At 33.6% G+C, this 13879-nt stretch overlaps 2 protein-coding genes across 2 annotated transcripts; both read left to right on the forward strand.

Moving 5' to 3' along the window:
- The first annotated feature begins 662 nt into the window (after positions 1–662).
- LOC125820455 (protein LEAD-SENSITIVE 1-like) lies at positions 663–4352 on the forward strand. Its single transcript, XM_049499893.1, has 2 exons — positions 663–847; positions 3574–4352. The coding sequence occupies exons 1-2, from the start codon at positions 754–756 to the stop codon at positions 4320–4322; spliced, it is 843 nt and encodes a 280-aa protein (XP_049355850.1). The 5' UTR covers positions 663–753; the 3' UTR covers positions 4323–4352.
- A 989-nt stretch (positions 4353–5341) lies between these two features.
- LOC125820484 (uncharacterized protein C119.09c-like) lies at positions 5342–11325 on the forward strand. The gene is made up of 3 exons (XM_049499925.1): positions 5342–5759; positions 6691–6839; positions 11028–11325. Exons 1-3 carry the CDS (start codon positions 5574–5576, stop codon positions 11164–11166), a joined length of 474 nt encoding a protein of 157 aa, XP_049355882.1. The 5' UTR covers positions 5342–5573; the 3' UTR covers positions 11167–11325.
- The last annotated feature ends 2554 nt before the right edge of the window (positions 11326–13879 follow it).

Consider the following 13879-nt stretch of genomic DNA (forward strand, 5'->3'; position numbering starts at 1 on the left):
CTTGTGAAAATAGAGAAAATGCCATAAATAATCCCTAAAAAATATAGGAGTAGGTCTAAAAATGGTCCCTTAACTATATTTTTGTCGGATTTAGTTTTTCAACTATTCGAAAACTTGTCAGATTTAGTCCATGAACTATATATTTATCCATTTTAATCGCTTAAATATACATTTATCGATTTTAGTTCTTTAAGTATTTAAAAACTTATCAGGTTTGGACTCTGTCCATTTTTTTACAAATAACTCAGGTTTATATTAACGAAATTCATGTCTCGAGAAATTAAATTCTCTAGCCATTTTTTTGGTTATTCTCGCTCTCCACTACTTTTCTTCAAATTACCCTTATGCAAGAGCTTTAACCTCAGCGATTTAAAAAAATATAAGTATAATTTCATTCAACGGACGGTAAAATGAAGCATATTATTGCTACTAATGACTTGAATATGCCAAACTTTATTATAAAAAAGAAAAAAATTATTATCCGTTAAATTCAAATTTTGTACTCCAATGACTTTATTGAAAATATATATGTACATTTAGATTGGAAGTGATAAGTATTTTTCTATTTTTAATTAGAATTAAAATAGAATAGAATATTTGGATTCCAGTGTTTTCAAATTAATGGAGTTTCGAAAAGGATAGAGAAAACCAGATCGGAGCAGCTTGTAGCGGGCGGCGCAGCGGTTTCCCTCTCCCAGTCGAATAATTATCGCCATTTTCATCAAACTCTGGCGATTGCAGAGAGGGAAAGAGATGGGTCTGCTCACTCACAAAGTAGAAAGGAGCGAGATAGCATCAGGTGACCATATCTACACTTGGAGAACTGTCTTCGCTTACTCTCATCACGGTCAGTCTCAGTCTGCAACCCTTTTCACCATTTCAATTGTTCGTTGGTTTGAGTACACGATGAATGGTTTGAATAGCCAGCCCTACTGTTTAAAGTAGAACACATTTTAAATTTTAATAAGTAATTCTGTACAGTAGCATATGGGCCTTAGATTAGAGAGATGATTGGGGAAATACAAACAGCCTTCATTGTCAATTGTGAATGAATTTGGCAGATGGACACAATTGAAATCCACAAAAAAGTTGGAGTGTTATTCCTCTTTGTGGACTTCCTTTTAATTTCTCATTCTTGTGGTGGAGTTTGAGGAGGGTAGGATGTACTTAAATTTTATCCTAACTTTATGGGTAGAAAAGTTGTTATCGATAAACCCTTGGCTCAAAAGAAAAATACTCGATGCAAGGAAAAAAATGATAGCAAAATAGCAAGATACAATACAAATCAAGCAACAAATAGTAATATACATTGAAGAATAAGAAACTACGTGATTACTAAATAATGCTATTAAAAAGGAGAAGATGAGAGGAGGAGGCTTATCCCCGTACCTCTCCCACACAAAGTGTCTTTGTGACGACAATGGACTACCTATTAACCTTTTATCCTAATCATCATGTCCGCATTTAGCTAAAGCTATGACATGTCCTGTCCAATCACCTCACCCTAGTTCATCTTCAACCAACCTCTACCCCTACTAATTCTGGCAACAAACAACCTCTCATGCCTCCTTATTGGCGCATCCTCACACCTCCTATTCACATAACTGAACTATCTCAGCCTCGCTTCCTTCATCTTGTCCGCCACGGAAACCACTCTCACCTTACCCGGTATAACTTTATTCCTAATCATATCTATTCTAGTATGCCACATCCTAATCTTTACTATCTTCATCTTCTGAATGCAGACGTTCTTGACCGACCAACTCTCTGCTCCATACAACAATGTTGTTCTAACCACCATTCTGTAGAACTTACCTTTAAGCCTTGGTGACACATTCTAAAAATAATGTAACGGACATTAACAAATCTTGAGGTCCACGCCATTTTGGGGGTGCATGTGCATAAAAATTGAGAACTCACTTGTATTACAGGATGAACATTTCTTCAATTTTGTAACATTTTTATTGTATTTGCAGAAATGAATGTACATCAATCTGTGATTTTTACTCCAGCTTTTACATCACACCAACATTACTATGCTTACATAAATTGTCAAAACTTCATAAAGGGATTTAAAAAATTTATTAGTCACACCTAGGATTTGAACTTGACTTAAAGGCAATTTTTGAACCCCTTTCCCACTACACTAGATTCTTTTCTCAAGTCAAGGGTACTCAACAGTTCATATATAACCAAAGAAATGTTTTTACCCTATTTCTGTTTCGGAAAGGTGATTCAATTGATCTTTCTTCGCTCCCTTTAGCTTCGCCACTGCCTCCAATATGTTCCTTGCTAGTTGATATGGAAACAATCTTAATGTGTTAGGCTATTCATTTAAACTCATTTGCTCCCCAGTTCAACACCTATGGAACTTGTCAAAAATGAAATCATACTGCTTTCATCTAGACAAACATTTGGATCTCCTACATTGCTGAAAATAAGATTGATAAACTTGCCTTAGAGAGTATATGGTGTTCTATATTCTCAGTGGTCCTTAGCTTTTGCACTTGAGTCGTTTACAACTTTACGAGCATATTTAACTTCGTTTAAATCGTAGTGGATTAAGCATACGAAAAAGAAACAAGCGATCACACAATTCTCGAGAAGGTACATCCTTCTTCAGGAGCTGCTTCTGAAAATTCTATTATTTTACTTTTTGCTAAGATGATATTTTTGTAGTAGCACTATACCTCTATATACTTTGGACAATTTGGATAGAAAGAAAAGTAGATTACTTTTTTTTGAAACTAAGAAAGAAGAGTAGATTATTGAGGGGGAAAGGCCAGTAGTTTAGTCAATTACTATGCATATAAGATTTCTGTGATGTGGGCCCGCTTAGCTCAGAGGTTAGAGCATCACACTTGTAATGCGTTTGAATAACTATAAGCGAACCCTTCTAGATGTTTCGGCTGATATTATTACCAGTATTCGATACTGGGTCATTCATAGCCCTATTAGCGCTAGTAGAGTAGGATTGACCCGTAATACAGAACCTCTAGTCTTGTCCGAAAGCCTCAGGCGAATATACCCATGTAAAGTTCAGATATCTTCAAAATTAATTTAGGAGAGACTTTGTAAATGACGAAGAAAAACATCCTGAAGCTCATGGACTCTCTTTCAATTATAAAAGGAGCCAGCCGGATACTCTTGATATATTCAATACCTCCTCGGTACATTTGTATCAACAATAAAATTATCTACTGATGAAAAAGATAAAATTCAGCAGTAGGAAATATCTGATCCGCGTGTCATGTTAATACTCTACATCACAGTGTTAACATGCATGTCTCTTGAGTCTTACATAACGGGTCATTATGAGGAAATCACTCTAACTTCATCTTTGATGTTGATATATTACCATGATAACACTTTCTAGTAATTAGTGGATGAGGCACAGTAAACGTTTTCTCCTGTTATTTGTTTTCTTGTCAGACCGTCAGTCATCTATATGTCAATATGTATTGCAACCGAATTGAGCTATTCAACCATAGTTAGTGATATATATTCTGGTAGCTGATCAGTAGCTGGTGTCACTTGACAAAGTATTTTTGAATGTCTGAAATTCATGAACAGGAATCTACGTTGGTGGAAGCAAAGTTGTTCATTTTACGCGTGACCAAAATGTTGTTTCAGGAGACCCAATTCTCTTCTCTGCTCCCTTAAATTGTTCGTCAGCTTCGAGTACAAATGTGTCTTCAACCTGTACGAATATTCCTGACTGTGGATTTCAACAAAAGGAAAGTGGGGTGGTTCTCTCTTGCTTGGATTGTTTCTTGGGTGAGGAGGGGTTATTGTACCGCTTTGACTATGGAGCCAGCCCTTCAGTTTTTCTTACTAAACTTCGAGGTGGGACATGCACCACTGCACAATCAGATCCTCCAGAGGCAGTGATCCATAGAGCCATGTACTTGCTTCAAAGCGGTTTTGGAAGTTATGATGTCTTCAAGAATAACTGTGAAGATTTTGCCTTATACTGCAAAACAGGTCTTCTTGTTCTTGACCAAGGAGCTCTTGGAAGGAGTGGTCAAGCTGCCTCTGTTATAGGTGCTCCTTTGGCAGCTATTGCTTCGTCGCCTCTGAAGTTATTCATGACAAGTCCGGTTGGCTTAGTCATAGCAACCGCTGGAATGTATTGTTTGACCAGGTATGCAACAGACATTGGTGTAAGGACTGATGTTACTAAGGTGAAAGTGGAGGAACTGACTTCATTCCATAATTGCAAAAGCTCGAAGAAACGCAAAAATGAGAACCATTGTGATACAAGAGAGGTTACTCTCAATCAAACAGATACACCAGCTAAAAAGCTGCGAAGATGTGATTGAAGGAGTTTGAGATTAGTTTTTGTAAATAGGAGGACTAGTCTTTTTCCAGCAAAATGATATTTCCTGTTTAGTCATGTTCATTGATTTGCTAAGCTGTGAAAATGTTTATCTTGCTCTTCATTTCCGTTTGTTTAGAGTAAAAACAGCCAATATTAACTGAGGACCAATAGGCAACAAAGTTTAATTGCATTAATTTGTTGCTCTGAGATGAATGTGAAACATTCTCACAAAGAATAATTTCTAAAACAAGACTTCTAATATTAAATTCTAGTAAATACTAGTATTAAGAAAAGAATGTATTTAAGAAGAAAAGAAACAATATCTTTATTAGAAAAAATAAACATTTTTTATCCAAAAGTAATAACAGGGGTATTTTTGGATCAAAATATTGACAACATTGATAAATTTGAACCAATCTGTTGACAACAAGGGATTTTTGGTTTTACAAAACTATTAACTGGGGTATTTTTGTTAAATTTCATATAGTTTAAACTTTAAAGGCATTTTAATCCTTTGTCATTTAAAATAGGCATAATACATAAATATATCATTTAACTTGGTTTCAGGTGACATCTATCCCCTCCAACTTTGGGTGTGCACAAATAAGTAGACACTTAAACTATTCAAACGTTGAACAAGCAAATACATGCGTCATATGTGACATAATACACGTAAGATGCACATATGATGCCATGTAGGACGTGGACTACCACGTAGAATGTCACATAGGAGTGTATGTCTATTTGTCACGCCTAAAATTGGAGGACATAAATATCAGTTGAGTCTAAGTTACATAGCACATATCTTTTAAATATATGAATTGGCTCTTGAAATTAGAGTTACTAAATATAGAAAATGACGTGTTTGTTTTAAAATAGACAAAAAGTAATTGGCAATACATTGTGTGTAGGGTTAAGGTTACCTATTACTACAAGAATTATTCAATTAATTAGAGTTACTTTACTTTTTATTGTGATTAAGTGAGATTAAAAAAAGAGTTAATGACTAAAAATATGGATTAACAATCATTTGTCAAAAAGAAGCTGAGATGAATTTCCCCTCTACGGCTCAGCGGTCCCACCACCCCTACCCATAGCAGCCAGCTATCCTCCTGTTTTCGTGAGTCTCTGTTTTCGTTGATCAAATACTCAGACTAATGCGATATTAATCGCCATATCCATCTCATTCAAGGTTTTTTCTTCAAATTTGTATTGATTTTTTTTTCTAAAAAGTATTATTCGATCCATTTGGATGGCGAATTTGTATGTGAGGGCTGCTCCAACGACGGATCTGAATCGGAATACTGAGTGGTTCACGTATCCTGGAGTTTGGACTATTTACATATTCATTCTGTTGTTCTCATGGCTCGTTGTGCTGTCTGTTTTTGGGTCCTCATCAGGCATGGCCTGGACTATTGTCAATCTTGCTCATTTCCTTGTACGTATTAATTTTCTCTAATATTTTGTGTTTTTTGAAACGATTTTAGGTATTGATCTGGTTTTGGAATATGCGTTTATGATTAGTTGACTGTGTTTTGGTTTTTGAGATCTGGGATTTTGGGAGGGAATGGATCTTAGACTCTCTTTCTGTTGGAAGAGCTGTATGATAATATTGATAAACCTATCTATGGCTACTTAAAGCCCAGATATTTGTTTTCTGCTTCCAATTTGATTGAATTATAGTTCATTTTGGTAAAGTTGGTGACTTGTGACCATGAGGTCATGAGTTTGAGTAGTGGAGACAACATTTTGTGTAAATGCAGGGTAAGACTGCGTATAATAGATTCTTTGTGGTCCGGTTTTTCCATGGACTTCGTATATAGTGGGAGCTTAGTACACCATGCTGCCCTTTATAGGTCATTCTGGGACATGTATAGAGGAACTTAGTGCACTAGTCCTTTATAGGTCATTATGGTACATGCATATGGTCCTTGTGATTTCTCAAATTTCACCAGTCTTGTGGTATGAGGAATATATAGTGAGTCAGTACCTTTATTCTTGGGAATATTTTTCAAAAGAGATATTTTTTGGCTAAATTAAAACCTTCATCAGTGTATGAAATGTATCATCATCCATTATGGCATTAATACCTTTCCCTTATAGTGGTTTAAGCTTTTCTTGCTTCCCTTTTGTAGCAGTAGATTTCACTTCTGTACTCTGTTATATTCTTCTGGAAAATATTGAGATACTTAATACCTAAGAAATGTAGTAGGCACTCATTTGATTTTCCTTTTTGATGCTAAATTTTGATATTTCTATAAAATCCTGAAAACTACCAGATGACATAGCAGAGTGGGGAAGCTTGTTGTGCACCTAGCAGGCTTTTCTGTCTCATTTGTGCATAACTTCTCTTGTCTGTTTTCCTTCAGGTCACATATCACTGTTTTCACTGGAAGAAGGGAACACCATTTGCTGAAGACCAGGGTATCTACAACAGATTGACATGGTGGGAGCAAATGGATAATGGCAAGCAGCTTACTCCCAATAGGAAGTTTCTGACAGTTATTCCTGTGGTGCTGTAAGTATTCATTTCATTGTGTAAATCATTGGTTGCACCTTTCGGCTGTGATGTCAGCAATAGGTTTGTGCTTGCAATGATAAGAATCCTGTTATGGTCCCCTGTTATGGATCTAGTTATGGGACGCTGCAAGATAAAATTTGAAGTTTTCTTCTTACGACCTATGGTGTTGGTTCGTTAAGAGAGAACCTGCAATCTCTTGAGTTAAAGTACTCAAAAACTGAAATTACTTTTCTGCTTTCATTTCCTGAGACAAACAGATAGTTTAAATACAACACTTAAAAGATAACTACCCCAGAAACTAGGACATGACTTCCTAACATTACTGGAATGAAAAACTGCACTATTATAGGAAAATAACTACTACTAAAAGGAAATAACTAATGCTGTAACTATTGGATGACTAAGGAGTGATAGCATTACTCTCCTCCTTCAAATCGCGCTTGTCCTCAAGCGCTAAGTGCGGAAATTAGTATTTCCCTCCTTTTCAACAAACTCTTCCTCATCGTCTATATAGTCAATCTAGAATAATTTCTTGCATTGATGACCTCGGGTGAATGGTTCATGACAATTGAAACAAAGTCCCTTAAGTCGCTTTTCCTCCATTTCAGATCTGGTCAGTTTCTTCACAAATCTGGCATGTTGTTGAGTTGAGAAATCTGTTGTCATAGATTTGCAAGCATCTAACGATTGCGAACAAACAGGTTGTTCCATGCGTTCATAAAGTTGAGATAAACTCATTGCCGTAGCCAAATCTGGAGGATTATGCTACTCAACCTCAATTGCTATATAATCAGTAAGACCACTGATGTAAAGTTCAATTTTTTTGCGACTGAGTGAGTGTACCAGCCCGGGAAATTAACTGCTCAAACTTTTCTTGGTAATTTGTCACAGACCCGATCTGGCATAACTTAGCCAATTCTCCCAATTTCTGACTTCTAATTGGTTTCCCAAAGCAATGGTTACATTGACGTTTGAATTCATCCCAAGATGGTTGAGGCATATCTATCTCTAGTTGAAGAAACCAAAGTTGTGCATTGCCTTCTAAATGAAAAGAAGCAAGTCCAACCTTTTCTTCTTCTGGAGTTTGTTGGTGTCGAAAGAAGTGTTCACATCTGTTCAACCATCCCAAAGGGTCCTCTTGGCCATTAAATCGTGGGAAATCCAACTTTGTATGTCGAGGAATGGTGAAACTTCCTCCTACTTTGCGAGTGCATCTAAACGAGCAATTATTGCTTCCTGCCTGGCCAAATTGGCTGCACGTTCTTCGTGGAACAAGTTCACCAATTGTGTTGATGTTGAATTTAGTCTCCCATAATTCTCGTCTCTGATACCAAGTTGTTATGGTCCCCTGTTATGGATCTAGTTATGGGATGCTGCAAGATAAAATCTGAAGTTTTCTTCTTACGACGTATGGTGCTGGTTCGCTAAGAGAGAACCTGCAATCTCTTGTGTTAAAGTACTCAAAAACTGAAATTACTTTTCTGCTTTCATTTCCTAAGACAAACAGATAGTTTAAATACAACACTTAAAAGATAACTACCCCTAGAAACCAAGACATGACTTCCTAACATTATTGAAATGAAAAACTGCACTATTACAGGAAAATAACTACTACTAAAAGGAAATAACTACTGCTAAAAAGAAATAACTAATGCTGTAACTATTGGATGACTAAGGAGTGATAACAAATCCACGTGTTATCATTCATGGTATAACAATCAATGCATTATAGTTCCTCATGACAATCCCAAATTGTAATCTCTGTATAAGTAATCAAAGAACTAAGCAATTCCTTAATGTCGTGGAGTAAATAATGGGGTACTTATTTACACTCCTACTGAACTAAGCCTATATTATAGAAAATATGTGTATGGAGGTTGTAGCAGAATGGACTTGTGAGTGTCAGCCAGAATAAAAGTTTTTCTAACACAAAATTGGTAATATGGGGCTTAAGTTAGTTTGGGAATTTGAGGCACACGTCACTAGATTGAAGCCTGCTGTAAACCAAGTTTGGTATTTAAGTGGAGAAGAGTAGAAGGATAGACCATTATCCACCAAGTACTTTCTAAACTCTGTTTTTGTGTAGTTAATTAAGCCTGGATCCCTTGTAAACTTTTTGGTACCTTCTTGTACTATTTTGAAAATAAAGTACTTTGTCTTATCCATGGAAAAACCCATTATTAACCGAGTATTGAAGTAGGAAACAATGGTTTTCTCAGTCATAGGAAAAGTTAGTTAGAGTCTCTGAGTTAAAGAAGTGAACTTATTGACATTGGTTTAGCTGTATGAGAGACTGGGTTGCTTTTCTTTATTGATTTCATTCTCCAGTTCCAGAGAATTTGAGGTCTTTGGTGCCTTAATTTGATGTTGACCTATATGTAAGTCAGATGTTCTAAAAGGAATTCCCAATAATATAAGCACAAAGGAGTTATATGTAAAGCTTCGTCTATTGTGATACAGCGAGACTAATCAATAATGAGAGAGGATTGAATGCTGTGAAACAGCATAGTGTCTGATGGCTAGTTTCTGTAGCAGACCAAGCAGTGAGTTCTACTGTAAAAGGAAGGAAGTGAAAAATGAAACAACATTTGATATTCATTGACATCTGCTTTAAAGGGAAAAAAAGAAGGAACCTAGAAAATCTGCAATAATGGACTGTAAGGGAAAATATTTTGGACCATGATTGTGTTGGTTTCTATGATAACATTTTCCTGCTAAAGTTGAGATCACCTTAGACCTGTTAACACAAGCATTTTTGATCTAGGACTGGATAATATTGAACTAGAAAAGGTACTAGCAAGGGTGTCAACAAAAAGTTTGGGACTGAGGCATAGTTGTTGTTGGTTAAACTATCTGTCCAACTGGTTCTATATGAATTGCCGGACTTGTTATCAAAGGTGAAAAGCGCAAAAAAGCTCTAAGGTCCGTTGGGGCTTTAAGCGTTAAGTGCAAATAAATTGTGGACATTAATGAAAAAAGGTGCAAAGGGAGAAAAAAATGCAAATATATATGTTTAGTCCAAACCTTATTTTTATAAACATGAATGACAAATATATGAACAAAGAAATTTGAAAAAAGATTAAGATAAAGTGAATTATTAATTGTTTAGTGTCACCTCTTCAGAAGAGGCTCATTGACAAGAAAAATTATGCCGTAGAACCTTGATGACGGCACTGAAGCACACATAAAGCGAGGCAAAGTGCTCAACACGTTTTGAGCCTCGCTTTAGGGCTTAAGTGTGCCTTTGACAACACCGTTACAGGAAAAAATGATGAGAAACTAGTAATTTTGTATATCTTCGTCGTAACACTCAACAAGTGTATGCAATATAATTGTGCTGAAAGCATTCTTGCAATAGATTCCTAGTAGTTTCTCCAACAAAAAATTATCTTAATCTGAGGTAATCTTCGAGACCTAATGCTATAAACATTTTTTGGTGGAAGCCGTATTTGAAACCATAATATTGAATTAAGTAATCCGATAACCTATCAGTTAAAAGAATATATTTTGATTTGGTTGTTATGAGATCTTTTTAGCTTGATCTTTTATGACTTCAACACATTATCTATGTTAAACAAGTGGTTTGTTCGATTTATGTATATGTTAGGAAACATAGATGTTGGTTCCAATCAACCTTATTTTGTGGTGAAAGTCAAAATATAACATTTTAGCGAAGTGTTCTTGGCACATTATTGGACAAAACATGCTCTACTATGTTTATGTTCATTAATAAAAACACGCTCCTACGTTGAAATGTAGAAGTGCAATATGTTTCGGATTCAGATCTACTTATGCCTCCACGAGTGTGGATGAATGATGGTCTGGATATCTAAATAGTGCTCATAATGTGTTTGCGTATTACATATCTATGAGAAGAAAAAGAGTTTCATCATATTGCTTACTGGTTCTGCATGAAACTTTTTTCCCATCTTTACAATGAACTGGAGCTCTCATGTGATAGCTTGTTCTCTGATAAAGTTAATATAGTTCTAATGGTGTTGATAGGACATGGATTGTTTGCCATTTGTCTTGTCTCTGCCAACAGATACACCACAGTCCCTCTTTTTCTCATTTCCTGGAGAAAAAAGATACTTTAATTTAATTGATTCGTGCTTGTTTAAGACGATTTCACCTTTTGCCTTTACAAATATGTTCTAAACTTGTAATACTTGCTTCTTTGAATAGGTACTTGATAGCTTCCCATACAACTGACTATCAACACCCAATGCTGTTCTTCAACACATTCGCAGTTTTCATACTGGTGGTTGCCAAATTTCCCAACATGCACAAGGTTCGAATTTTTGGGATCAATGCAGATCAATGAACTTCTACATTCAATTTGAAAAATTTAGTTCAACTTTACTCTCAGCTGTATTATTTGATTGGTTTAACAATTTTGAGTAAACAGGGAACTCCTGTACAAATGCAACTTCTTCAAAGGGTGAAATTATATATAGTAAAAAATTAAGAGTTGAGAACAATATTCTGCAGCTTTGCCTCCATATTCTATTGAACTACTATATCTTTTCTATTTTAGATTAGTAACTCTTTTCTTACCTAAATTTTTTAAAACCAAAAGCAAAAGTTGCAGTTGGAAGTTCAAAGAACCTCAAAGTAGTTGTTAATGAATTAATGAGAAAAGTTTATATAGAATTTGTTGAAAATGTGAAGGGAAGTTCTAATAGGGTTAAAAATACTCTTAAAACAATGTGAAATTGAATAAAAATATACTTTGTTAATAATTTGATCTAAAAATGTCTTTGATGTCAATGATTTTGGTCCAACAATACCCTTACTACAAATACTTTGATCCAGAAATGTTTCTATTGTTACTTAATGGATCAAAAATATTGTTTTCCTAATTAATGTATTTAAATCCGTAATTATAAAAATTACTATGAACTCAAGGATGTAGATTATAATTTCTTTTTGCATCCATCTCTATTTAAAACATGCACAAATTAGGTATGGAGTTAGAAGGTTATATAAAAATTCATCGAATTCAATAATTTTTTCTTTTATATTTAGCTTTTTAAATTGAACATATATAAATTTTATGTTTAGAATTCAATCGTGAACACTTAAAATTTCCCTAATTTGGCAAGAATTTTGCCAAAATGATATTTTACCTATGTTATTTTACCTTTTTAAATATTTTTACCCTTTTAACTTTAATACCTTTTAATTAAAAAATAGAAAAAAATCAGTTTATTTTAAAATAAAAAAAATATCATAACTTTTTTAAATTTCTGGTCAAATTTTGGCTAAATTTTCTAGCCATTTAGTATTACCCAATTTAAAATAAAATTAAAATCTTTCGACTCTCTCACAAAACTACGTGCTTGAAATGGCTAGAAAATTTGGCCAGAAATTTAAAAAATTTACGATATTTTTTTTATTTTAAAATAAACTGTTTTTTTTTAAAATTAAAAGGTATTAAAATTAAAAAGATAAAAATATTTAAAAAGGTAAAATAATATAAATAAAATATCATTCTGATCAAACTTTGACCAAATTTTCTGGCCAAAACAATTTTTGGTATTAAAATCTTTTGACTCTGTCTCTCACAAAACTACGTGCTTGAAATGGATAAGGATCAATTTGGCACAGAAAAATAAAAACAGTAAATATGCGTTTGTCTTATTTATTTATTATCCAAAAAAGAAAGGGTCATGCAAAATTTATTTCTTCTCTTTTCTCAAAGTTCATGTACAGCCAGGGTTTAATTTGAAGTCGTCGAGTCCGGTTCCCACTGCTAGGGTTTGGGGGTGGGGGGGAGGTTAGGGTACTACAATAATAAATGACAATTTAAAAGATAAAATAAAATTACTTTTAATTTTAAAAGTTAAAATATGTCACATCAATTGAGACGAAGAAAGTAAATAATAATACAACACTTTAAATTTGATATGATAGATTTTTGTATAATTTCTTTTTACAAATTAGATTCCGTATGGAGAGAGTGGTACGAGTAACGGGATAAGAGGAATTTTCAATTTTCTCTTGTCTATGTAATTTATTTGTTTGGTCTTATCGAAGAGTGTAATTACTTTTCCTCAAATTACATTTAATTATATATTGATCAAGTAATTATTTGATCAAATAAATATGTTAAATTGTGTAATTATATTCAATTACGCCTAATATAAATTATAAAATAACTTTTCCAATCGTTAACGAAAATTTTAACTCCATTATCATTTATGAAGATACTTCTGCTCTCTCCATTTAACATTTTTATTTTAGAATTTATCATGAATTTCCAACTTTATTTTAATTTTATCACAACCATATTTTAAATTTAATCTCATTTTTTTTATTTTATACAAAGGGTGTTCTCGGTGGAAAAGAACTCTTTTATATCTCTCATTTTTTTTTAGAGATGCTAGGTAGAGATTTTCTCTATTAAATCTTTTATTTACCACAAAGATTTCCCCTATTTTTTTTATTTATTTAGGTGGAGTTTTTCTCTCAATAGTTTTTGTGTTTTTTATTAATTTTTTCTAATGTATGGATCACTTAGTCAAATTATATTAAACATTATCCCTCCGTTCCCTTTTATCTGACAGTTTTTAAATTTCGAGATTCAAACAAGTTTATCTTTGACCATAAATTTTTTATTAATCTTTTAAACATTTTGAATTATCAACTATTGTAATTTATAGTATTTTTTACGTTGTTTACAAATATAAAAATTTCATTTTAAAATGCACTTCTCATTAGTCAAACCGTTTAAGTTTGATTGAAAATTTATACACAAAATTATCAAATTTTTAAATAAAATATATATATTTGTAAACTACGTAAAAAGTAATCCAAATCACAATAATTGACCATTTAAAAGATGTATGAAAAATTTACGGTCAAAGATAGATTCGTTTAAATCTCAAAATTCAAAGAATGCCACATAAATTGAGATAAAAAAACATAATTCTTTTATTATAATTGTCTTTCTTCATATGATTTATCACTTCAAATTTATAATTATTAGCTCCCGCATGACATCTAGATTATTTCGATCCTTACATCTTCTTCAC

Source organism: Solanum verrucosum, unplaced genomic scaffold (assembly GCF_900185275.1).
Source record: "Solanum verrucosum unplaced genomic scaffold, falcon-dt-bn FXZP01000229.1, whole genome shotgun sequence".
Lineage (NCBI taxonomy): Eukaryota > Viridiplantae > Streptophyta > Magnoliopsida > Solanales > Solanaceae > Solanum > Solanum verrucosum.